This window comes from Triturus cristatus, chromosome 6 (assembly GCF_964204655.1).
Source record: "Triturus cristatus chromosome 6, aTriCri1.1, whole genome shotgun sequence".
In the NCBI taxonomy this organism is placed as follows: Eukaryota; Metazoa; Chordata; class Amphibia; order Caudata; family Salamandridae; genus Triturus; species Triturus cristatus.
Genome location: NC_140589.1, coordinates 1,395,984,158 through 1,396,010,451, shown reverse-complemented (window position 1 = coordinate 1,396,010,451; position 26,294 = coordinate 1,395,984,158). Strand labels below are relative to the sequence as shown.

Here is a 26,294-nt window from a genome sequence, read left to right as displayed (position 1 = left end):
GAGCTGTGGCTCAGTCTACCCAGAAGAGACTCGAGAGAGCAAACAGCGTACTCCTGAACCAGCGAGCTGTCTCTCTTGCCTTCAGCAGAATGTGCCGTAGCAGTGTCCTGAAGTGCGTTTGAAGCAGACTGGCTCGCTATGATATCGCAGCGTCAGGACAAAGGCACTGTTAAAGTGTGCCTGAGCATACTGCACCACTGTGATCGTCAACAGTGTGAGTCAATGAGTACCTTGTCACTGTGTAACCATAGAGAGTTGACTACGAGGCACAAAGCGGCCCTTTGATCTCTGACCCCACCCGACTCTCCCCGTACCCAGAAAAATGTCTGTGACCATTGAGGATCATCACCAATGTTGAAGCCTGCGGACAGCCAGCTCCTGAATTGGGGCACTAATGGAGTGATACCGTATTCGCAACCAGTGTGTGGTTCTCCTGGAAGAGAGAGGAGAGACTACTAGATGCATGCTTCGCGGCTAGTGGAGGAATAAAATAATTGCATTGGTGAGACAGACATTGGGATTTGAAATGATAAAACTGAGGGTACAAAATCTAAATGCCAATGGGGTAGCACCGCACCTCAAACATGCCACATCGTCCTTACACAAAGAAGGGATTTCTAAATTCGGAGTACAGAGGCCCAGCACCAGTGAACTAGTGCCAGTATATCAAAGTGTGTATATGGTTTTTGAGTGTCTTAAAGTACTTTTTTTTGTTTGTTTTTAAAACAGAATCACTGGGCTAGACTACCAAGTATAGCACTGCAGGGTGATGGTTACTTTCTCAGCTTGAGGCACACCCAAATTAGTCAAGTGCTGAAGGGTAGGACAGATCCCAGGACATCAAATGAAAATAAACTCAGCCCCCAAAACTGCTGCCCAGTACCCTTGCTTGCCCCGTAGCTACCACTGAACCAAGTCTGACAATCATCCACAGGAGACACTCTATAAGAAGAAGCTGCAGGAGACACCACTGGTGTATAGGACATAAGATAATCATCATCGGAGATAAAAAAAATTGATGTACATCTGGAGTGGATTTTGAACTTTCAAGAGTGCACTAAGTGAGGATTCCTCCCGCCCCCGAGGAGATGCTGAATTTTTGTGAGAGCCTCAGAAGGAATTCGAGCCGAAGCTGGTATTTTTCTAATTGTAGGCAAGAATATAGGTCTGGAAACCATTCTTGGTGGTGGAGGCAGTTTAAGGAACTTGAAATCGATCCTCTGCTGGGCTATCAAAGCAATGGAGATCCAATGGAAGATGACTCTCGTTTAAAGTAATTTTCAGCCTTTTCCTAAGGGATGGAGTGATAGGCAATGTCAAAAATCTCAGCATTGAAAAGACATCCGGGTAATTCCAGTCTTGAAAAGTGAAATGGCAATGTCGAGTGATGCCGACATGACCCTGGAACGTCTCCAAATCAGTTGACATAGTGTTGCTGTTGTCTTATTCTGTTTCAACATCAATGGTGAAGGTGAGTGTGCCCTCTATGTTCATGATCTTTTTTACGTCAACAGTGAATGTGTCGCCGTCAGTCGATTACCCCTCACCTCGATGGAGAATGAGAAGGGACCGCTCTGGAGTGCGTCCATGCTGAAGACTACGATGACCTGCTGTGGTGTCAATGAGTAGTCATTGATATTAATCCAGCCTTCGATAGTGAGCATGTCAGGCTGAAGCCTTTGGCAACAAAGTTGTGCTATCTCACCGGTAGTGTTTAAATTTCAATTTAAAAGCATCTTGCAAAGAAGAGCTGACTTTTGAATGGACAGCAGGCAATACAGCAGTGCACACACAAGTGCCTCATAGCTGCTGAGCCTCTAAACCTACATGCCCCACCATATACTAGGGACTTACAGGTAGGATGTTATTGTCAATTGTAATTACACCTAATTAGCATATACAATTTTAATCATAGCACTGGCCCTGAGCGAGGTTAGCAGAGGCTGAGGCAGAGTCAGTTACCAACAGTATTAGTCAAAAATGGGGGGGTAATCAGGGCAAAAGGGATGACTTTCTGAAACTTGGCTTTCCTGATGTTCATGAGCATCTCATTTATGCATGGAAATGGATGGCGATCAACCCAAATACATTAATTAAAAACCCTAAGGTCCACGCACATCCTCAACCTCCCGTTGGACTTGGTAGCCAATGCAAATGGTCTAAGCCACTCAGATGACTATTGGTTCAAATCACCCCAGCTGTACACAACCAATCCAACTCTTCCATCAACTGACATTTCAATGCCTAAGGTACATTCCTCATTTAATGTACTTTGGGAAGACATCCTCTTTTCAGAATGATACCATGTTCAAATGTTATTAAGCAAACCAAATGGTTAGCAAATAACCTGGGGTATTTGTTGCTCCAGAACTCACAGTTACAATTGTCACTGCTGTCAGTGAGGAGTACTTTATCTGGGTGATTGGGATTTCAAATTATACCAAGGGCTTTCTGCTCCTTCCACCCCAGCAGTGCTTTCTCTCTCTCAACTACATACACTTTCGTCAAAGCAGATCGTTCCTTATACTCCAATGTACCCATGAAGTACTCCAGTATAGGTAGTTTAATACCGCTGTAACATTCAGGCTCAATATCTGCAGGAAACAACTAATTGAAAGATGTTATTCTCCACATGGTTTGACCTATAAGGGTATTTGGGGAACATCAGTCGGCCCACATATACATTTTCTCGCCACTGACCTTTACTTCACATTTCAGAGGACAATAGCTGTCCTTAACTTCTCCAACAACACACTCCTGTTGGGTGCTGTAATTTACCACCAATATCTCCACTTCCCCCTTGTCAGATGAATTCTCGTTCGCGCCTGACCCACAGGTCACATCTTGCACCATATTAACATTCTTATTACCACTGCACACTTCTAACTTGAAACATTTGGCTTTAGTGGTCGGACAAGTCAGCCTTCACCAAATGTCTCATAGCCCCTGATTCATAACACGTACGTTTAATAAATTGCCCCTTAGTGGACACCTTAGCACTGATGTTATCCTTCTGTCAACTTGAAGCTTTCAATGTTTTGTACACCAGATGAACATTTTCAGCACTGTTTTTATTGCTTATTTCCTTTCCTTGACCCTCATTACGCTCCTTCACTTATCTCGACGTGTTCTCCATTCGTTGTGTGCAACAGTGATAGTTTTATCAAGGGAGGGATCATTCAACTCTTACAACTTTTCTTGAATTTTTGTGCTATTTGTTCTGTTTTTTAATTGTTCTCTTATAATCTCGTGCAAGTCCTTGAGCTTGCACGTCACAGCTAAGGTTCTAAAGACGGAAACATTGCTCCACACTTTCTCCTGGCAGTTGAGCACAAGACAAAAATGTATTTCTCTCCACAACAACGATCAACTTCTTTCTGTAATTTTCCTCCAAAGCTGTCATGGCATCACCATACTCGTCATCAGGCACCTCATCTGAATCATATGCCTCATCGTCATTGCTTTCATTGCTCACACATAAGGGTAAGATTTTCATCACCTTCCTTCCTCCCACCCCAAGGTTATGCTTTTAAACAGCCACCTTCTGCTCAAAACAAATGCACCTCCTCCCACTGCCTCCAAATATGTCTCAAAAGACTCCCTCCAATCCTCCCATGGCATTGCAGGGTGACCCGAGCTTTCCAAGAACTTAGGAGGAGGAATTATCGATTGCGCATCCATCTTGAAAGTTCACTTTCACAGGTAAACAAAAGCAAAACTAACAAATTAAAATTAAAAAAAGTTGCCACCGTTGTCCTGGACCTAAAACAACACACTGAACTAATTAAAGTTGTCACCATTGCCTTTGCAAACACTGTGCACCAACTTTGCTCCAGAATCAAACACACTGAAATAACAAAAGTAGCCACCATAGTCACCCACTTACCCACTTTGCTCAGACTAAAACAACGAAATAAAACAAAAAAGGTTGTCACTGTGTTTTTTAAACTTTCCTTCTTCTTTGTACATCACACCCTAAGCAAAAGAGAATCTGTTCTTTTCTTTGTGGCTATACTAAGCGTGTTAATTGAGGTCCTTCCTCAAAGTTCATGGAGTGATGGGCAGAGAAAAACAAAATGCCCTTGCGTGGTCCTTCTTCAATGTACATGAAGAGGTGGGTGGAGCTATGGCTTTCTCAACAATATAAAAAACGGGCAAGACACAATGTGGCACAGCAGCTCTCGAGATGGCTTTGAACGCCGGTGAGTCTCAGCCCCACCCCCTACAACTCCGCTCAATGGGAACTGACACACAGGAATTGATTTATACTTGAGTATGGGGTTAATGACAGCGCGCTGACCACGTCAACTTGATAGTCTCGAATGCGGCAGCCGCGAGTGCAGTACAATGGCCCAAGCTTCCTGTCAGTGGCCTTGGAACACAAAACTTGGTGCAGGCTCGCTCTACGATTCCCTTGAGCATAAACGCAAACGTCCCGAGAGCAGCCTCGCGCACAACGCTCGTGCGTGGCCTGCTCAGCAGCTCTATCACGAGTGCAGCACCCACCCCATCAATCTCGAGCAGAGGGCTCGCGCTGGGCTCATTTCTCACGTGCTTGCGCCCAAATTTAATAGAAAAAGAACCATGCCTTGCTAACAACTCAACAAAATCACGTGAATTCCCCTGCTTCACTGGTACTCAATGACTTCCTCTGCCCATCGCTGAACATTGCGACGATTACTTCACTTCAGAAGTAATTTTCAGGGGTTGGCAATGCAGGAGTAGGGAGGGAATCACCATCCCATCCCCACAACCAATTTTTAGAATGATCATTCAAATTATGTGATTAAAATATCTCATTTAATATCCTAAAATGTCTGACATTCAAAAATGTATGGTGTCACATGGATTTACTTAGTGGTGGACTCAACCAGGCCATAAATATCTCCTGCAAAATTTGACTAAAACTGCACATCAAAACAGAATCATAAACAGTTGCAGTTTTTACACATTTGTATCCCCTGAGCCATGTCAAATTATCCATTTGGAACACTGTTTTTATCTTGACAGTGAGAATGTAGGGTTATTTGCCAATTACAGATAATACTAGATTTTGGGAGACGTACAAGTGCAAATGTAGGGGAGCTAGTACTTTTTTTTATTTGTATTTATGCTCTGCTTGCAGGGTACTGTGAGAAAGGAACTACTGTTGTTCAAAGCAAGCCACACTTCCCTGTAATTCCCAGGCTATTTTATGTAAATAAGCGTTTGGGTTACCTTGTACATTATCCATCCAAGGATATCCATATACTCTTATGGAAACTGTTTGCTGTAACCAAGACAATAGGTTTGACTTTCCATATAAGGTCAGACAAATGAGCATCTTGCTTGGAAGAAAGAGACATGGAAATAGAGAAAGGCACGTTGTGCCATGTTAGCACTTGATGTCTATATGTTAAGGGTAGTACTTTTGTGGGCATTACAAAAAAATATATGTTTTCAAAAAGCTTTAATATAATTGACTAACAATAGAGGCCTTCTAAATTTTTGAAAGGCATACAACTGCCCTATCTCTCAACTCACAATCGTATCTACATCAGCTGGGCTGTACTCGCCACAACAGATATTTGGCCATCCCGAGTAGTCTGGTTAACTACAGCTTGGATATGAAGGATGCCACCCAGTGCAGCTGTTGCAGTGGGCGTGGTGTACCTTCAACTAAATGGCATGGGTTATTGTTTATGTTTCGTCTAGATGGTATGCTGCGGTTTCTTTGCCGGTTCTGGAATGTTAGCTTGAGAGGACAGTTGCCAGTAGATGTGTTTGCATGCAGACTTGCAGTACAGTGCTGCTCTAATAAAGGATTTGACTTGTTACACTCTGTGCATTTACTTCTTTGTAAGTGGCGACGAGGAGTAGAGAGGCAGATCAGCTACATCAAGCAGCAGAGGTGATTGGAAAGGAGGGAGAGAGCAGGGAGTGAGATTGTAAAACAGGGTACAGATATATTGGAGAACATACAAAGGGAAAGAAGGGCAGCGAGAAAGAGATCTAAGACTGGAAAGCATTCACAGAAGAGTGAATGAGCCTAGAAAGGGAAATAAAGAAAAACACACAAAGCAAATGAGGGAGGAACAAGAAGGAGTAGGGGACAGTGGAGAGTGGGTGAACTACTGGCATAAGGCTCAAGAATAAGAAAAAACATAAGGGGGAAGAAAATCACCGACCATTGAATGAGACGTTGGAGAGGGGGGTAGGAGAAAGAGAGAGGAGCATGGGAATCTAAAAAAATAAATAGCGTAGGACTAACCCAGAGCCAGAAAAAGACACGGTAAAAAGTTGAATACAGAACGGAAATTCTTTGGTGAGATGTGCACGGAAAGAGATCACCTTTCACACAGGTTTGATTAGTGGCTTCCCCATAATTTAACTGATGCAGTAGTGAGAAGGATACATTAACTGCCCTATTAAAGAACTTTGTAACCCACCCGCGACAACGTTTCCTTTGTACGACTGACTGTCAATCAAAAATCACAGTGCTCTAGGGGATAAGAGTTGTGCTTTTCACTGTGCTTCCCTGCTACAGCATCATAACCAGTAGCTAACAGAGACCAGGATAATTCAGTCAGATGCATGTATGTACTTATGTGGTTTTCTGTAGCATGAACTAAATTTCAATGGGAGTCACAGCTCTGTTCATGCCAGGGGTGAAACACTGCTGACCGACTTTCAGAATGGTCTACATATTTATGGTGAAGTGTAACTCGTCACAGTAATGTGCAGATACGGAGGGAAGACAGAAAGTAGGCTGGTCGAGCCGAGGAGCGGCCTCGGTGGGGAAAAAAGGGATTTCTTAGTGACTGAATGTATATGCCTTAAGAAATCACTAAAAACCAGACAACTCTTGAATGCCCTTGCAGCAACTCTTTTTAGCTCTTCTGAACTTCTTAAGTGCCTCCTTTGCCTCACAACTAATTCTGACATAGTACGGGGGCGCTTTCAGTCTGCGTTACTGGCTGTTTCACGAGTCTGTTGCAGTAAAGTTCTGTAAATCAATGCCTGAAGTGCATGCACCCTGTTTGGCACCTGTAATTGGAAGAACACAGTTAGGCACTGGGTTCTCTGGCGAGCAGCTCTGCCTGACATCTGATGTGTTTGCATGTCTGTATGCGCACAGCTAGCCGTCACTGACAGGGAGTCTGGCTGAGTTCCCTAGTCGCAAGTTTAGCACAAGCACCTTTAGAAAGGGGTCGAAGAAGGGAGAAAATCAAACAGGAGGTGGGTTGAGAAAAAGCACAGGACGTAAGAGAAGTAATGAAAAAGAACAAAGGGGAAGGTAGCCTGAATGTGGGGAGAAAGGAACAAGGAGGTGCAAGGATGAGAGAGAAAGATGGAGAGATTTCAGTGGGTCGGAAATAAGGGAAGAATGAGAGTAGAGCAATGAAAGAGTTGTGAGTTAAAGTGGATGCAAGAATACGCCGCGAGTACCGATGAAGAGACGATGACAGTAGAAAAAGGATGGAGCAGAATAACGATAGGGGTCCAGAAGTACATAGGTTTGGCTTTGCGTTTCCCAAATTGCAAATACCCATGTACTAATGTGTCTGACACATTTTGCAATTCCCAGGGTCGCAAATAAACCTACCTCATTAATATTCATCAGATAGGTCTCGATTAGCAACCCATTGGTTATCGCGGCCTGCTGGGGTCAGCAGACCACTGTGACTGCTTTTAAATTTAAAAAAATGTTTTTTTAAATGCAGCCTGTTTTCCTTGAAGGAAACTGGGATGCGTTTCAAAAATGAAAATGAAAAGTTTTCTTTTTATTTTTCAATAGTGGGCAGTAGTCCGTGGGACCACTGCCTGTTCTTAAAAAATGTTTTCAGCAACATTCACAAAGGAGAAGTTGGTGGTAAACTGCAAATATTTTGCGACCGCATTTTGGTTGCAAAGCATTAACGATTATCACTGCGAGTCAGTATTAGGAAGGGACGCCCTGAACACGCCCCTTCCTAACAACGAATTGCAACCCCAATTTGCGATTCAGTGATAGCTTACCAAATCGCAAACTGGGCCTCTGTACATTTATGAATGCTTTTTTGCGGTCTCAAACGGCCAAATTCGGCGAAACTGGCCGTTTGAGACCTCAAAATAGCTTTGTACATCTGGCCCAGGGTGAGGTTAAGACATTGAAATTATATGGTTAGGGAAAGAGAGAAATGCTAGTGCAGCAGGTCTTATTTTGAAGATGGAGTATAACAGAAGAGAGCAATCATAGAGATACAAATAAAGACAAAACAATCCCCCTGCATGCCGGCACTCATAATTGTATCTATTTCAAGCAATGAGGAAAAAAAACACACAAATATTCTGAATATTTAAAGATGTACTATTTATGGGCACGCAGCGAAGGATAACCATGTGGGACTGGATTGCTTTTATTTAAATAAAATTAAAAATACAAATACAAAAAGAGTACAAATTAAGATGTGTATAGGTAAATGTAAAAAATGACAGCTCTAGTTTGAAAAACCAACAAGCATTTGATGGGTTAAAAAGCTCATATTCGAGGATCCAAAAAAAAAAAAATCAACAAAATGGGAGGATATCAGGTTGAAGGAAACTGTGTCCACGGCAGCTCTTTATAAGCAATTTATTTTTTGAATTACATTTGCGCACACTAGAGAACGTAAAGTGCGTCACCATACCCACCAAGGCAACAGGAGCATTTAGTGAAAGGCACAGATAATTGGTTTGGGTTTGTCCAACTAATTACTAAGCTTTTACTACTTTAAATTGGATTGACTAAAGTTAATATTCTGAATATGGACATTGAAGTAACAAACTACAACTCCGTTGTGGGTGGATTATACTGAATTATACGTTATTGACTCCTGTCACGCGCAACACCGATGTGGGTTTTAAGCAGACTCACCTTGAACAACCATGATGCAAACATTCGCAATGGAGGGATCAGTACAGGAGGAGCCGGGGAAGACTGGTTATCCAGACTTATCGACAAATTATCTCTCGTCTGAAAAGAAAAACGACATGATGTCTATGCACATGTTTAAGTGCTGAAGGTAAAAAAAAGCCGCACTACAGATAACTTTGCAGTTTAAATGGATAGTAATACATCAGTCTACACTAGAAATGTCATTTTAAAACAATGCTTTGTTTATCCAATAAATTTGAGGAGAACAGATAAAGGCAATAACTAGTATAACTAAAATGTCCCCACCTATGTCCATTATAGTAACAAAAAACTAATGTCTAAGACCAGCATTTTTAAGTACACTTCAATTATACTCTGAATACTGGAGCACCTGCTTGATATAGGTATACTTTGCTTTTATAGGATTTTCTAATGGGGCCACCATAGCATGTTCTAGCTTCTGGATTCTATGCCCCCCCCCTGTTGACTGTATGGGTGGTTCTATGTTCAGGCAGTTTGTGGAACTGTGGAGGCAGTACTGCGTATGCTGGTGGATATTAAAATACGATTTGGGATTCACCACATCGTCTATTGTACTTCTTATCACAGTTGTTATGGGGAGAGAAGCAGCAACAACACTGCCTGACGCCTGCCAGTGCTGAAATAAGGGCATCGCTCCATCCCCCTTAAAGCTTGCTGTGTAGTGTATGCAAGACTGCTGAGCAGGTTATGATGAAAGCTGAAAACGCTTTAAATGTTCCTCGCCCTAATTAGTTCAACTGTCAGAGACTTGCTACAAGGATTCACTCGGCAAGTAAAAGGCACATAAACCCACCCTTAATCTACAGTTATTTCGATATAAACTTCAGCAGGCACAAATTGTGATGCTAAAAAGCAGATTTTTAAAAAATGCTGTAGTTTTGTTTCACTGCGTAACACGACTGCCCTCTGCTGGACAAAAATCGACATACTAACAAATGGGAGCAGACAGAAGATAAGGACGACAACAATACTAATAATATCAACACCAATTTTACTACTAATAATAACATTAGTAATAATGTTGTTAACAGTAATAACAACAACAATAATAATTTTCCACTGCCTGAGCAGTGAAAAAAAATAATTTCCCAATCATCCAGAGGAAAACGTGAATAATACACCCCACAGTAGACTGACAACTACTCTCATTTTCAGTGCTTAAGCACCTTAGTTGGGTCTGGCTGGATCCTTTTATGGATCCATGGGGTGACCATGTTTCTTTCTTCATTAGGTTTTGTGTTATCGCTTCCTTTCTAGAAAGTCTTGTACTTTGTGTCGTCTTCATCATTCTGTGTCCCCATTCTTACTACTGGTTGGGAGAGCCTTTAGGCTTGCAGACCCCCACCTGCGACGGAGAGCTCGTAAGCAGGGCACCTTATATCACAGACTAGAGTGCTTCTGCGGAATATACATTGCAAGAATGTCAGCCCTGCGTGCAGCGCACTCCAAATGACCGAATCCGCAGGATACCGGCTGTAAATACCTTTGCAAGCTTGTACCACAACTCATAGAGATAGCCGAAGACTCTGGCGTGGATCTTAGGGGATCGGATATTGTTCACATCTCCAAGGATTCCCAAGATGCGCCGAAACAGAACGGCAGCGGAATCCGGATGCCAGCCAGTGAGGTTCCCGCCCGCAACTATACTGCAGTCATCGGCCAGGCACTCGTTGCTGTCTGCAAATGAAGAACAAAGAAACATTTGGCTCTTGTTTGCACCGATTTTTAAATAATATTTGAGATTAAGCGAGAAGAAGGGACATCAACCAGTCTTCAATCAAATATTAAATTACAGTTTCTTACAGACCAGGCTTTGTATTACCAGTCATGTTGTATATACCCCAGTAAACAAAACAAGTAGAGCCAATAACTCTGACAGAGTGATGAGCTAAGGAAGAAATGTATGGGGGTGACATTGTGGTAGGCAATAGGAGATATGCCAGAATAATAGCACAGACAGCAGCAAAAATGAAAACATCAAGATGCACAATTCATTTTCCACTTGACATGGATTAAACATCTTCTAATTCCGGATTTGCACACACATTACAACGGATGATCATTTTGCCCTATGTAATGGTAAATGCATTATAAAACAAATCAAGTCTACAAAGAAACAAACGCTATAATGAAATAACCGTTAAACCACTACTGTTTGAGTTAGGTGGGCAAGTCTTAAGATGTCTAAGATATTAATGTTTCACTTTACTTGTGGAATAGCTGCATATTTCTTCAAATGCCACCATATGATCACTGATTTTACAAACAATGAGAACAGTATGCAATTGTTAATAATTCTGTGGTCCAATCCTCTACGGTTGGAATTGTCGGCCTCTTCCAAAGACGTACTATATAAGCTTTAGCTACTGCAATTGAATCGCAACCATGTGTATGATTACTAAAACCAACAAGCATTTGCAATGCACACAGTCACTCCTTTGGGACCTTATATGTATTTAGCTATGCAGTACATTAGCCTGGGTGCGCCAACATCTACTGTCCTTTAACATGGAGCACCAAACTGCGTGACACGCCAGGTATGGGAACACATGGAGAGAAATATTGCCTTTCAGTGGGCAATGGTATAGTCCAAAGCTCTGTTTTTCATATAAAATCAGACCCTTAGGTGGTTATATCACTGAAAATACAAGATGTGAAAAAAAATTATATTGTCTGCAGGTGCTTGTGGAAGACAATTTCTACGGACTGGAATCTAGAGAATGCTAAAGTGATTCTAGTATTTTACTGACCTCTGCTGGTCGTTTTCCATCAAGAAAGTTAAATAGAGGCAGTTGCCACAAAAATTAAAAAAAATAAAGTCCCTCAGCAGAAAGCAATCCTGGTATTTTACTGACCTCTACTAGTCGTTTTCGATCAAGACAGTTAAATAGATGCAGCTGAACAAGCAGAAAGCAATTCTGGTATTTTACTGACCTCTACTGGTCGTTTTCTATCAAGACTGTTAAATAGAGGCAGTTGAGCAGAAAAAACAGTCCTTACGCGGAAGCAGAAAAGTCCTAGGGCTAATCTCCAGAGCCCACAAAGTACATACACATATAAGTATATACTAAAGTATATAAAAGAGGTCTCAAATGCTCGACCTAAAAAGGTCTGTAAGCAGAGGGCCAAATATATTGAAGGTGGTATTAAAGCATTGATCTTTCCAATAGGTATTCAGATTTTGACAGTGCCAGCTTTGCTTTCTGCATCTTCAGCATGCATCATCCTAGAGAAGCACCACCTTGCGTAGTCTCAGAGTACCAGAAATTAAGAATTTGTAACTTTGTAATCTGCAATCTAGCTTCTCTAATACTCTGCATGTGAAAATATCAAAGCAGACCACTCTTCTTCTGCATAGTGTTTTCAAACTATGTTCTGCTATTCACATCTTACTCACTTTCTAAAGGACAAGAGACTAATTAGTTAATGAGGGCACCGTATATTCCCCATTTAACTCCCTTATCATTTACCCTATGTGTAGGTATTGCCAAATTAGAAATAGCCGTATTGCAATGGATGAAGGACTAATTTGTAATTATAAAACACGTGAATCAGGGAGGATACAGGCAAATACCAAAGAATTACATATCAAAATAGTCTCCAATCTCGCAAAAACCTATAAGGAATAATTTATTATTCCAACTCAATGTTGGTAGTCAATTTCTATATTGATACCCAGTTTCAGTGTAAGCAGCCTGCCAATTAAAAAACTGTGTGCTGTGATAATGAAAATTAATACCACACGTGGGCTGTTATATGATAAACTTTTAAAATGTGCACAGATTTATGTGAAATGATAGTATGATTGGTGGTATAATAATTGATGGAATAATACATTATTCTCTATAAGTTTTGTGAGATTGAAGAATAATTTGATATGTAATTCTTTGGTAATTGCACGGTATCCTCCTCGATTCGTGTGTTTTGTATTTAGGAAACTGTGAACCAGTGGCGTTTTTCTGGTCTTTTTCACGTTGAGGACAGCAGTGCCATGAGCTGACTTACAATACCATTTTATACAATTTTTTTTTTTAGATTAGTCAGTAATTTCCAATGATCTTCCTATTTTCAATGGGTAACATTAGTTACGGCAACTTAGGCATTCCGAAGGGAGGGTGCGGTCCAATAAAGTCACCTCTGGAGACACACTGTAAGGAGATGCAGGTTACATTTTACATTTGCAAAGAAGTGTGACGAGAGGCAAGGTGTCCCGAGTTACCTGTACAAATAAGTCGTCAGAGGGGCACAACTCTATTGTGTCTTCTTGAACCAACAATGTTCATCTGCAGGACACTTCTGTAACGTGCTTTATGATTTACGGTTTCTACTATTTTCTTTCTGTGAATTTCTCCCAAAATAAAGAGTAAAAAAAAACAGAAAGCCTGCTGGGAGGAAAAAAGGAAAAATGCTTTGTTCTGAACCTGGTGAATGTGGAGTGCAGAGGAGTGTTTTAGTGCTCTTTCTCTCCACTACTTGTATTTGTCAAGGAAACGGAATGTTCAAGTGACAGCCGAGCAACCATCTGTTCTGTAGAGGTAAAAGCAGTACATTTCTATTAACACTCTTATGGAGCAATCTTCACATCGCTAAAAGTGCGCGGTTCAAAGATTTAACCCTTGGAGTATTTCAGAACCAAAAAAAAGCTCAATAAAACTAGAAACTGACAGCAGTCAGATCTTGAGTTTAGAAAGAGCTAAGTCAAGCTCTCGGAGCAAATGGCAAAGATGCCGTATATGGCTGGGCGTATCGTCAGAGAAAAGGCTGAGCAGCAATCCTACCTTCCTCTCCATGGATGTCAATAAGGCTTGCTCGCAATATCCAGGCAAATGACTGCAGGGAAGCAAGACCCTGAGGTGCCTAGGTACGAGGAGTGACATGAAAAGCTCCAACCACTATTATCACATCACCTACCACCATGAACTCCTTTCACAAAACTGTCTTTGGTACGCAGCGCCCACTATGGAATACCAATATTAGCCAGAAGCGCCAGTGCTTAATTTGCAGAAGGATAAGGTTCAGGTCCTAAAGAACAAGTTACTTACCTACGGTAACGCCATATCTGGTAAAGACATGATCCAGCCACAGATTGCTTACCTTTGAACTTTCAGGCGTCAGGCTGGAGCCGGAAGATTATTGATCGCAGTACCCCTGCACGCTTGTAGGTGGTGTTGGTCGATTCTGCGTGACGTCCTAGGCATCGTGTTTATCGTCGTGACATCCGCGTCGTCAATGGAACGGCCACTCCGGCGCGCTGACGTCAGTACTTTTCACAAGTTTCTAAGCCAGAAGCGCAAAGCCATGAAGTGACAGATCGTGGTGTGTTAAAAAAGTCAACTAGGGCCTGAAGGAAAAAGCCCATGACACTAGAACCAATCTGCAGTGCAGGGAGGATGAGTGGGTCGGTAAGGAATCTGCGGCTAGATCATGTCTCTACTACGTAAGGTGTTACCGAAGGTAAGTAACTTGTCCATCTGATAGAGACATCTAGCCGCAAATTCCTTACCTTTGAACAGATACCCGAGCAATGCCATCCCCAGAAGAGGGACTGCAGAAAGGTATAGATCAGGAAGCCTTGCAAGACAGAGACCAAACAGGCCTTCTCTGCAAACCTGCAAACCTGGGAATCCAGCCAGTAGTGTCTGGCAAACCTGTGCAGATATGCCCATGTGGCCGCTTGGCCGATATCTGATACTGCAAAATCACACTGGAGAGTTGTGGTGGCTGCTTTTGCCCTGGTGGAATGGGCTCTAAGCCCTTCAGGAGGATCTTTCTTCGCTAAAGTGTAACAGATTTTGATACAGAGTTTAACCCAGAGGATATAGTCCTCTTTTGGACAGCACACCCTTTCTTTGCACCCACGTACCCTATGAATAGTTGGTCATCCACCCGGAACTCTTTGGTTCTATCGAGGTAGAACGATAATGCGCTTTTTGGGTTTAGACAATGGAGACACTCCTCTTTCTCGGAATGGTGCGGAGGTGCATAGAAAGTGGGTTAAGTAACCAACTGCCCCATATGAAAGGGTGTTACCACCTTAGGTAGAATAGATACCCTAGTGCACAGCGCCACTTTATCCGGAAAGACCGTCAGGTAAGGAGGCTGTGATGACAGTGCTTGCAGTTCACTCACCCTCCTGGCAGTGGTTATTGCCACTAAGAAGAAGGCTGTTTTGATAGTGAGCAGCCATAGAGGGCAGCTGAGCAGTGGCTCAAACGGTGCACAAGTCAGAAAGGTGAGATCCAAATTAAGGTCCCACTGTGGCATGATAAAGGGTGAAGGGGGAAGCAAGTGGGTTAACCCCTTCAAGAATCTCTGCACCAGAGGGGATTTGAAAAGAGAAGGCTGATAAGGCAGCGGAAGAAAAGAGGAAATGGCCGAAAGATAGCCCTTCAAGGTGCAGTAGAGCCCTGCTGGGCCAAGGAAAGTATGAATAGGAGGATATCAGATAAAGATACAGCTAGAGGGTCAATATACCGTTCTGTACAATATTTACAAAATTTGGACCATCGGCAGGCATATGCTGACTTCGTGGAGGGACGCCTGACTGCCAGAATAACCTGTATCTCACTAAAAGTGATGAAATGCTACTATCCTAAAGAAGCAAAATAGGTGTGTGTAAGGAAGGGGGGGCAAAAGAAATAATTTGTTTTAAAGACGAGAACCCTCACTCACCCGAAGGTGACATGCTTCATCATTGGGTCCCCTCTTGCACACTGTAACCGCAAGGTATACAGTGTGGGCTACAACTCTCAAAAAAAGGGGGGGCAAGAGAGGAGCGTGAGGTGTTTTAAAGGGGATACCAAAGTTGGCAGGGGGAGTAAGGGGCAGAGTGTGAATTAAACAAAATGTGTGTAGATAAAACTAGCTACAGGGTAACGAAGTCAAATTTAATAATGGTTCCCATCAGCTAGAGTTAAAATGAGGTGATCTAGGATTGACAAAATATCCTAGTTATTGGTGGTCGACATGTTTCTGCCAGATGACTTATATGTTCGCGGCATTCATCAGGACCTCTCAATATTATCACTCTGCTCGTATACTCAAAATAAATGAATTACAGACCATACTCATTGGTAAGGTGTAAATGACAAGAGGACCAGCTGCAGTCCGGTACAGTGTCACTAGAAAAAGATAATTGATAAATTCAGTATCATTTCTAAAACCTTAAGGTCAACCTCCACACACCAAATTAAACACCACACACGTGATATGTGTTGCACACGTGATTAAAAAACAAACAACCATCATTCAGGTAAGTCAATGTATTGTAGGAACTCACCTAGGGGTAGTATTAATTTACCTCTACCTTGCGTAGAATGGTGCTACAGAGCACAGATTACTAGAAAAATAAAAGACCGGTTCAGTATGTTTCTCACATGTTGCACAAATATGGACACATAAACCGATAGATTAGAGTTGCTATCATTGGATGTCAATATGATTAGCACAATCTATAATTTGCACAATACACAATATCCAGGACAAAAGATAATAAGAACTTTATAAATCACATGTCCCAAAAAAAAAGTGACTAACAGTCACTTCATAGCCACGTGTAGCTTGTTGAAGTATGAAGCGGACAGCAAGCAAGATAAATTAAAGTAAAATAAAATAAAACACCCGCTAACCCAAGAGTCCTAAAGACGCGAGGGAATCAAGAGCGTTACACGCGAGCTATAGAATACCTAGGTATAGGTTCAATAATAGTGGCTAGGTCGGTGGAAAGACTGCACAAATCAGGTCAAAAAATCACTCAATATCAACAACGCACAAGCCATCAACGGCTACCCTCACTCGCTCACTCCAGTACCTTCCGTTAAACTGTGTCGTCCTGTTGGAGCACCAACCCGCTGGGGAGAAGCTACGCGTCTCACAATGGTTTTAAGGCACCCCTGCATCTTCGTTAGTGCGTCTCCCCGGAAGTGGAACCAATAGCATCCGGGGTACACAGAATCATGGGAAATGTAGTATTATGCGGGACAATAGAGGTAACGCTAAACATGATCAAAATGTATCGATGTATGCCGTGTTTTATACTTTAAAAATTGCCACAACCAGTCTAGGTACTCCAAAAATACTATTTATCCACCATGCCGTATCCGGATTGGTTAATTAAAATACGGGAAGCGGGGCCATGCCATGACGAGTTAAGGGAACACGGAAGATGTAGTTTGTCACCTGAGAAACAGTGGAGTACATTACAGTAGATCAGGGGACACCAGACGGGAAGCAGCAATACCCGCAGTCTCGCTAGCTCGCAAGACATCGTTGCACTCAGAATGACTAGTGTGCCCACTGTGTACTAAAAAATATATATATATATACGTCGATGATTGAGAGCTCTACTCCAGGAGAGGGCTGTACCACCACGACATAACACCTCCAGGTTAGGTGGCTAAATAGATGGAAATACTCCATACATATACATATAGTTCCATACACAGAGCAAGGTGCTACTTCAAAATCACACAGTATTTGCAATTGGGTACATGATACACATTCAAGACTGTCTATCCCATAAGACATCGAACCAGCGTGTGTAGACAATATGGTGGTAGTTCAGACTGTATATGATGTATCACAAAGTTAAAGATAAAATTCTATCATAATGCTGGCATAGATTCAGTAAGGATCAGTCATAATGTTATGCACCCCCTATGGGAAACATCATTATTCCCATATTTATGTGTTGTAAGCCATCCAAAAATGGATTAAAGTGCTACGGGGGACCTGGAAAAGTTAAACAGAGCACCAGGGAATTTCTTCATTCAGACCTCTCAGATGGCTTTTAAGACGGAACACCCACCGTTGTTCACGGCGGAATAGAACTTGTTCCAAAGGTCCCATATTCACATCATAATGAGGTTTGTCAATGATGACCCATTGAAGGTCGTTTTCCGTGTGACCCTTCTCAAGGTAATGCCTTGTCATACGTGTGTTAGATTTTCTACATCGAATGGTACTGCGATGCTCAGTAATTCTTTGTCGTACTTTGCGACAAGTCATTCCAATATAAATCAGTGAGCAAGGGCATTTGAATGCCCTTGCTCACTGATTTATATTGGAATGACTTGTCGCAAAGTACGACAAAGAATTACTGAGCATCGCAGTACCATTCGATGTAAAAAATCTAACACACGTATGACAAGGCATTACCTTGAGAAGGGTCACACGGAAAACGACCTTCAATGGGTCATCATTGACAAACCTCATTATGATGTGAATATGGGACCTTTGGAACAAGTTCTATTCCGCCGTGAACAACGGTGGGTGTTCCGTCTTAAAAGCCATCTGAGAGGTCTGAATGAAGAAATTCCCTGGTGCTCTGTTTAACTTTTCCAGGTCCCCCGTAGCACTTTAATCCATTTTTGGATGGCTTACAACACATAAATATGGGAATAATGATGTTTCCCATAGGGGGTGCATAACATTATGACTGATCCTTACTGAATCTATGCCAGCATTATGATAGAATTTTATCTTTAACTTTGTGATACATCATATACAGTCTGAACTACCACCATATTGTCTACACACGCTGGTTCGATGTCTTATGGGATAGACAGTCTTGAATGTGTATCATGTACCCAATTGCAAATACTGTGTGATTTTGAAGTAGCACCTTGCTCTGTGTATGGAACTATATGTATATGTATGGAGTATTTCCATCTATTTAGCCACCTAACCTGGAGGTGTTATGTCGTGGTGGTACAGCCCTCTCCTGGAGTAGAGCTCTCAATTATCGACGTATATATATATATATTTTTTAGTACACAGTGGGCACACTAGTCATTCTGAGTGCAACGATGTCTTGCGAGCTAGCGAGACTGCGGGTATTGCTGCTTCCCGTCTGGTGTCCCCTGATCTACTGTAATGTACTCCACTGTTTCTCAGGTGACAAACTACATCTTCCGTGTTCCCTTAACTCGTCATGGCATGGCCCCGCATCCCGTATTTTAATTAACCAATCCGGATACGGCATGGTGGATAAATAGTATTTTTGGAGTACCTAGACTGGTTGTGGCAATTTTTTAAGTATAAAACACGGCATACATCGATACATTTTGATCATGTTTAGCGTTACCTCTATTGTCCCGCATAATACTACATTTCCCATGATTCTGTGTACCCCGGATGCTATTGGTTCCACTTCCGGGGAGACGCACTAACGAAGATGCAGGGGTGCCTTAAAACCATTGTGAGACGCGTAGCTTCTCCCCAGCGGGTTGGTGCTCCAACAGGACGACACAGTTTAACGGAAGGTACTGGAGTGAGCGAGTGAGGGTAGCCGTTGATGGCTTGTGCGTTGTTGATATTGAGTGATTTTTTGACCTGATTTGTGCAGTCTTTCCACCGACCTAGCCACTATTATTGAACCTATACCTAGGTATTCTATAGCTCGCGTGTAACGCTCTTGATTCCCTCGCGTCTTTAGGACTCTTGGGTTAGCGGGTGTTTTATTTTATTTTACTTTAATTTATCTTGCTTGCTGTCCGCTTCATACTTCAACAAGCTACACGTGGCTATGAAGTGACTGTTAGTCACTTTTTTTTTGGGACATGTGATTTATAAAGTTCTTATTATCTTTTGTCCTGGATATTGTGTATTGTGCAAATTATAGATTGTGCTAATCATATTGACATCCAATGATAGCAACTCTAATCTATCGGTTTATGTGTCCATATTTGTGCAACATGTGAGAAACATACTGAACCGGTCTTTTATTTTTCTAGTAATCTGTGCTCTGTAGCACCATTCTACGCAAGGTAGAGGTAAATTAATACTACCCCTAGGTGAGTTCCTACAATACATTGACTTACCTGAATGATGGTTGTTTGTTTTTTAATCACGTGTGCAACACATATCACGTGTGTGGTGTTTAATTTGGTGTGTGGAGGTTGACCTTAAGGTTTTAGAAATGATACTGAATTTATCAATTATCTTTTTCTAGTGACACTGTACCGGACTGCAGCTGGTCCTCTTGTCATTTACACCTTACCAATGAGTATGGTCTGTAATTCATTTATTTTGAGTATACGAGCAGAGTGATAATATTGAGAGGTCCTGATGAATGCCGCGAACATATAAGTCATCTGGCAGAAACATGTCGACCACCAATAACTAGGATATTTTGTCAATCCTAGATCACCTCATTTTAACTCTAGCTGATGGGAACCATTATTAAATTTGACTTAGTTACCCTGTAGCTAGTTTTATCTACACACATTTTGTTTAATTCACACTCTGCCCCTTACTCCCCCTGCCAACTTTGGTATCCCCTTTAAAACACCTCACGCTCCTCTCTTGCCCCCCCTTTTTTTGAGAGTTGTAGCCCACACTGTATACCTTGCGGTTACAGTGTGCAAGAGGGGACCCAATGATGAAGCATGTCACCTTCGGGTGAGTGAGGGTTCTCGTCTTTAAAAGAAATTATTTCTTTTGCCCCCCTTCCTTACACACACCTATTTTGCTTCTTTAGGATAGTAGCATTTCATCACTTTTAGTGAGATACATTTATCTGGAGTTAGTGATGCCTGATGCTTTGTTTTACTCCACCATTCGTACCCCTTAGTGTGATACACCTGCCAGAATAACCTCACAGACTTCGGGAGTAAGGTCGAAGGCTGTCAGCGGTCGCCGCTCAATCTCCACACAAGGAGGCGGAGAGTGGACAGGTTTGGATGGAGAACCCTCCCCTGCTGCTGTGACAGGAGATGTTCCTGAAGGGGCAGCCAGATCGGAGGATTGATGCTCATTGCCAGAAGCTCTGGATACCAAACTCTCCTTGCCCAGTCTGGAGCCGCAAGAATGAATTGTGCCTGGTCGCTCCTGATCTTCTTGAGCACTCTGGGTAGTAGTGGTATGGGTGGAATGGTGCACAGGAGGTCGGAGCTCCACTTGTGACGAAAAGCATCGCAGAGCGAGAGCTGCCTTGAAAACTACAGGGCGCAGAACTGCTGAAATCGTGCATGCTCTACAGAGGCAAACAGATCTAACCAAGGCTCTCTCCGCTGCTGAAAAAGGTTGTTGCACCACCTCCGGATGGAGGCGCCAGTCGTGATCCCCTAGGCACCTTCGGCTGTGTTCGTCCACTCTGGCGTTCAGAGAACCGGCCAGATGCTGAACCACCAGGGAAATGCCCAGCTGTTCCAGCCAAGTCCAGTGACGCAAAGCCTCTTGACACCAGGTCCACAACCCCACCCCGCCTTGCTTGTTGCAGTACCACATGGTGGTCGTGTTGTCTGTGAAAACATGAATTAGCCTCCTCTTGATGGACAGCAGGAAGGCTTTTAGTGCCAGCCGGATCGCCCGAAGCTCCAACAGGTTTATATGGAACAGGGCCTCTGCCGGACACCAGAGTCCTCTGAACTCCACCTCTCCCAGATGGCAGCCCCATCCCAGAATGGGCGCATCCGTCACTACTGTGAGGTTCAGATGGGGAAGGGAGAGGGGTCTGCCTTTGACCCAATCGCGGTTTGATAGCCACCAGTGCAGGTCTTTCGCAGTGCCCTAAGAGATCTGGACCAAGTCGGTGAGATTTCCCTGATGCTGCACTCATTGGAACTTCAGGTCCCATTGCAGAGCCTGCATATGCCAACTGACATGGTCCACAAGAAGGATGCAAAAGGCTATGAGGCACAACAGCCTCAGGGACATTCTCACAGAAATCAAGGATAGGGGCTGAAATATCAGTATCATAGCCAGAATATCCTGGACTCGTCGCTCTGGAGGAAAGCCCAAAACTGCACCGTGTCCAGAACTGCTTTGATGAAGGGGAGCGTCTGAGAGGGAGTCTGGTGTGACTTCAGCACGTTGATAGTGAACCCCAGCGAATGCAAGAGGTTCACCGTAGTCTGTAGATCGGAGACGACTGCCACCGTCTTCACCTTGGTGAACACCCATGGGGCACTGGTGATGCCAAAGGAGAGCACAGCAAACTGAAAGTGCTCCTGGCCCACTGTAAACCACATGTAGCGATGATGGGTCGGCAGGACGGGAATGTGGAAATCTGTGTCCTGCAAGTCCAACGCTACCATCCAGTCTCCCGGGTCTAGGGCAGACAGTACCTGAGCCAGAGTGAGAATCTAGAATTTCTCCTTCTTGAGGAAGTAGTTGAGGGCTCCGAGGTCGAGGATAGGATGGAAGCCTCAGTCCTTCTTTGGAACCAGGAAATAGCAACCACAGCCTATTTCCGGCCCCGGAACCCTCTCTTTAGCTCCCTTGGCCAATAGAGCCTTGACTTCCTTGTGGAGAAGCGCAAGATGATCCTCCGTCAGCCGGTCGTGAGTAGGAGGCATAGAAGAAGGGATAGTCGCTAAGGGGAGGGCGTATCCTCTTCGGACTATCTGCAAAACCCACCTACCCAAGGTGATATCGAGCCAGTGGTGGTGGTGATGGCTTAACCTGACACCGACTAGACGCTCGTGACCTCGAAGGACCAGGCTAGGAAGGTTTTGCGGTGGAGGGGCGGATGGTGGCTTGGCTCGACTTCTGGCCTCGCGAACCTCGAAGGCAGGATGAACCGCGACAATGCCCCCGCAGAGGTTGCGAAAATTGCGGAACCTGCTAGCTGGAATAGGGTTTGGCACGGTTGGAAACTCCTTCTGTAGCCATGAAAGGAGCAAAAAGCAGACGCATGCTGGGGTGTAGTACTGAGACCCAAGGATTTGGCCCTAGCCCCCCGAATCCTTGAAATGCTCATGCGCTGCGTCAGCCTTGTCTCCAAAGAGAGGCATCAAAAGGCATGTTCATGAGGTTTGCTTGGGCATCCCCTGAAAAGCCAGATGTCCTCAGCCAGGCGTGGCGCCTGATGGCCACTGTTGAAGAAATTGCTCTGCCCAGTGAGTATGTTGTGTCCAAGCCACCGTGAATGGCGAACTTCGCTGCATCTATACCGTCTGATATTGCTTGGGAGAGCAGGATCCAGTCCTCTTCAGAGACCCTAGGCAGCACCTGTGCAACCATATCCCATATAGAATGGGTGTAGCGGGCCAAAAGGCAAGCTTTGTTCACCAACTGCAATACAGGGCTGATAGAAGAGAGCATTTTCTTTCCAGTCATTTGGATTCCCTGTCCGGAGGGGCAGAAGGGAACGCACCACAGGAAGTGGAAGCCTGGACCACCAAGATTTGGGATATGGGTTGGGTAGGGAGAAAAACTGGGTCGCCCGGCACAGGGCGATGGCGGAGGGAAATTGTTCTATTCACAGGAGTCCCTGTGCTGGGTTTGGACCAGGTGCCCAGAAGAACATCCGTTATGACCTCTTTAAAAGGCAGCAAAGGTTCAGATGAGGAGACACCAGGCTGCAGGACCTCTGTCAAGACATTCATCTTGAATTCCTCTGTAGGATGCTGAAGGTCCAGTACCTTCGCAGCCCTACGCACATAGCAAACGACTCCCCTCCTTCGTAGCCAGGTTAGGGGAGACAGAATTCCAGAATCTGGGGAGGTGTCCAGGCCACTGGCATCACCCAGTTCCTCATACCAGTACATGTCCTGGGGCTGTAGGACTTCTACTGGATCCTGCTCCCCCTCCCAATCCTCTTCATCCATCCCCAAACCTTCAGAAAGGGGCTGGTTAGACGGTATGAAGCCGTACGGCTCCATCGGCGCAGGCCACCAGACCAGCTCCGTATCATCTGGAAGGAGGATGGGGGGAGGCGCCGGCGGCGCCAGAGACCTCGGAGCCTGATGCGGTGCCAGGGAAGGTCGTTGTGAAGGTGCGCACATGGCATCGTAAAACTCCTTGAGTTGGGCAGGGGTCAGAATAAAGCCACCAAAAATAGTGGGCTTATCTTGTAGAAAGATTAGAATGTATTTAGTAATCTTCAGCAAATGTGCTGACACGCAAGGAAACCTTGGTAGTCTCGGGTGCTGCCAGCTCACACCGTCAGTGTCCAGAGCAAGCAATGGGAAGAGTACACAAGGGACATGCTCATTTTAAAGATGAGACAGTCTTCATTGGTAGCATCTTACATTTCTTATCACAGAAAGAAATTATTTGTTTTAACCTTAAGACAGAACTGCTCCAATTCCCCAGAAAATGTGCTAGTGTTCCTTTTTATGAACAAAGGACCAACTAAAAATATTGATGCCGTTGGACTATGGCATCCATCAACATTTATGCTCCCTAACTCCCTGATGCCAATAGTTATAAGTCTTCAAAAATTGTTTTTAAATACTTTATTGCCTCGAAAGATGCTCATGATATTTGTCCCTTTTAATATCAGTCTTGAAGAAATGCTGTCATTCATTGCTCTAAAGAACAATCGAAACATTGTTGTAAGATAATTAACAGATAACTTTGATACATATGGGACTCTTGATTCTAACTCAGATTAGGATAGATGGTTTGATCGTTCATCCAGATAGATATACTGAAGCTACTGATCGGGTCACCTAGTGTCGGTGAACATAATGTACAAGTAGGGCTCCCGGTTTTATGGTATTTATTTTTTTGCCATTTCCGTCTGTGTTTATCCATATATATTTTTGCTACGAGCAAAAGACGACGCTGCCGCTAGTATTTTTCCACATATATTTAAATTGACAATGCACACATGCACTCAGTTATTGGTCAACACAATACATTCATCTGAAAACTTTGCCATTCACAGAATGGCCCAAATACGCTTAAAAAGTGCTATCACACTGCCTTCAGCTACAACCAAATGGTGCCCCGCTATAAACACTAAATTCAAATTATGCACTAGACAAGAGTAATATGCTGCCTGAAAAAACAGTAACAGCATTTTGGAAAAAGCAAACACTCATAGGGAATACAACTTGAAGCTTTTACACGAATTATTCAGAAATTCATGTGTGTTTTTGCTTGAAAAGCTAAGGGCATGATAAGAAAAGTAGCACTGCACTGGCAAACTCTGTAAGGTGCTTGGGTGTGAATAAAACCAATCTGGTCACTTTGCGACTACTCTGTCTTGTTTTATTAAGTTATGGATTTATTTTTCGTATTTCAAAACATTCTCTCTCTCCTCCTCAGGCTGCATTTTGAAATAGAAAAATGTCAGAAAAGGCATTACAGCAAAAGTGTTTCCTCTTTTATTGGATCTATTTCACAGGGGAACGAAGGAAGGAAAGGAGAGGAAAGAACAGTCACGGTTTTCTGCAAGTCAGGAAGATGGCGTGCCGAGGCAACTCTCTGCTGGAGCACAGCAGCACCGCAAAAGGTGCTAGTATTTTCTTGCTTTTAAATATAAATACAGACAAAGGAAAACTTGTTTTCGGTCTGTATTTATATGTAAAAATCTGATTAAACGGAAAACCGGGAGCCCTATGTAGAAGATATTCTTGCTTACAGGTTTAGTGGAAGAAATATGGTTACTTCATGAGCAGCGTGGGGCGACCGGTGGCGGGTTGGAAGGTAATCTGACTTCAGAGTTGATTTGCACTGAATGGTATGTTGTATTTCTTTATTGAAAAAACAAAAATAAAGGTTTTAAAAAAACATTGTTGTAAGATGTCAGAAAACATTAAAACCAATAACTTCGGTAGCTAAAGAGGAAGGGTTTCTAAATGATTCTGAACACTGGTGATCTATATGCTGCTGATAGTTCATAAAGTTGCTGACCCTTCTCCGATAAGGCCCATAATGCCAGGCTGTTGTTCAGGCACTGGAACCTCTTAGTCAAAGGTATAAAGTCCTTTATAGAAAAAAAAAATCAATATACTGACCAAGATGTATGTCAGGGATAGCACATACCCTATATTGGCTAATTGAAGACATACCATTTGATGATTCCTGCAAGACCATGGAGATCGAGTCCTTGTGTACCAATATCCCACATACAAGTCATTGCTAACATTAAAAAGCTCTGCAAAACCGAACAGACCCCATGCAAGTACTGATTTTCTTCAAAACTCTTTATTAGAGATTGCCCTGACAAAGAACTAATTCTAGTTTGATGGACGTTACTTTTTACAGAACAAAGGAGCATTAATGGGACCAGTGTTTGAACCTAACTTTGCAAAATCTTTTGAAAGTCAATATATTATCTTTTCACACACTAATCAGCGAGTCAAATAATTTGTGGAAAAATGTTAGACGCACAATAACGATTCTCCAATAACACGAATACAAGTGGATACAAAGATGCAGATCTATTGAGAAAGGAATGGATTCCAATGATGAATAGAACTCCACTGTAAATAACAGAATTTGAGAAAGCAGTCTCAACACATGCAAATCCTTTGTCAAGAACTATATTGGCTAAAGAAATACCCATCCTTAATTCAACACTTTTTCTGACATACAGACCACATGGAGTGCACTAACTTCAGGACTTGCCACCCACTGCAGCTTTTTAAGCTTTTAAATTGTTGCTTGTACTATGCTGTACTTTACTGTTCAAGACTATATA

General features: G+C 43.1%; 1 protein-coding gene across 7 annotated transcripts in view; it reads right to left on the bottom strand.

Annotated features, from left to right (window-relative positions):
- The window catches only part of RALGAPA2 (Ral GTPase activating protein catalytic subunit alpha 2), a 1,855,355-nt gene that overhangs the window by 1,024,940 nt on the left and 804,121 nt on the right, over nucleotides 1–26,294 (bottom strand). For all 7 annotated transcript variants that reach the window (XM_085612413.1, XM_085612412.1, XM_085612410.1 and 4 more), the window contains 2 exons: nucleotides 10,401–10,594; nucleotides 8,876–8,974 (listed from right to left, as the gene is read on the bottom strand). In XM_085612413.1, coding sequence (XP_085468539.1) covers nucleotides 8,876–8,974; nucleotides 10,401–10,594 — 293 coding nt within the window. The remainder of the gene's footprint in view (nucleotides 1–8,875; nucleotides 8,975–10,400; nucleotides 10,595–26,294) is intronic.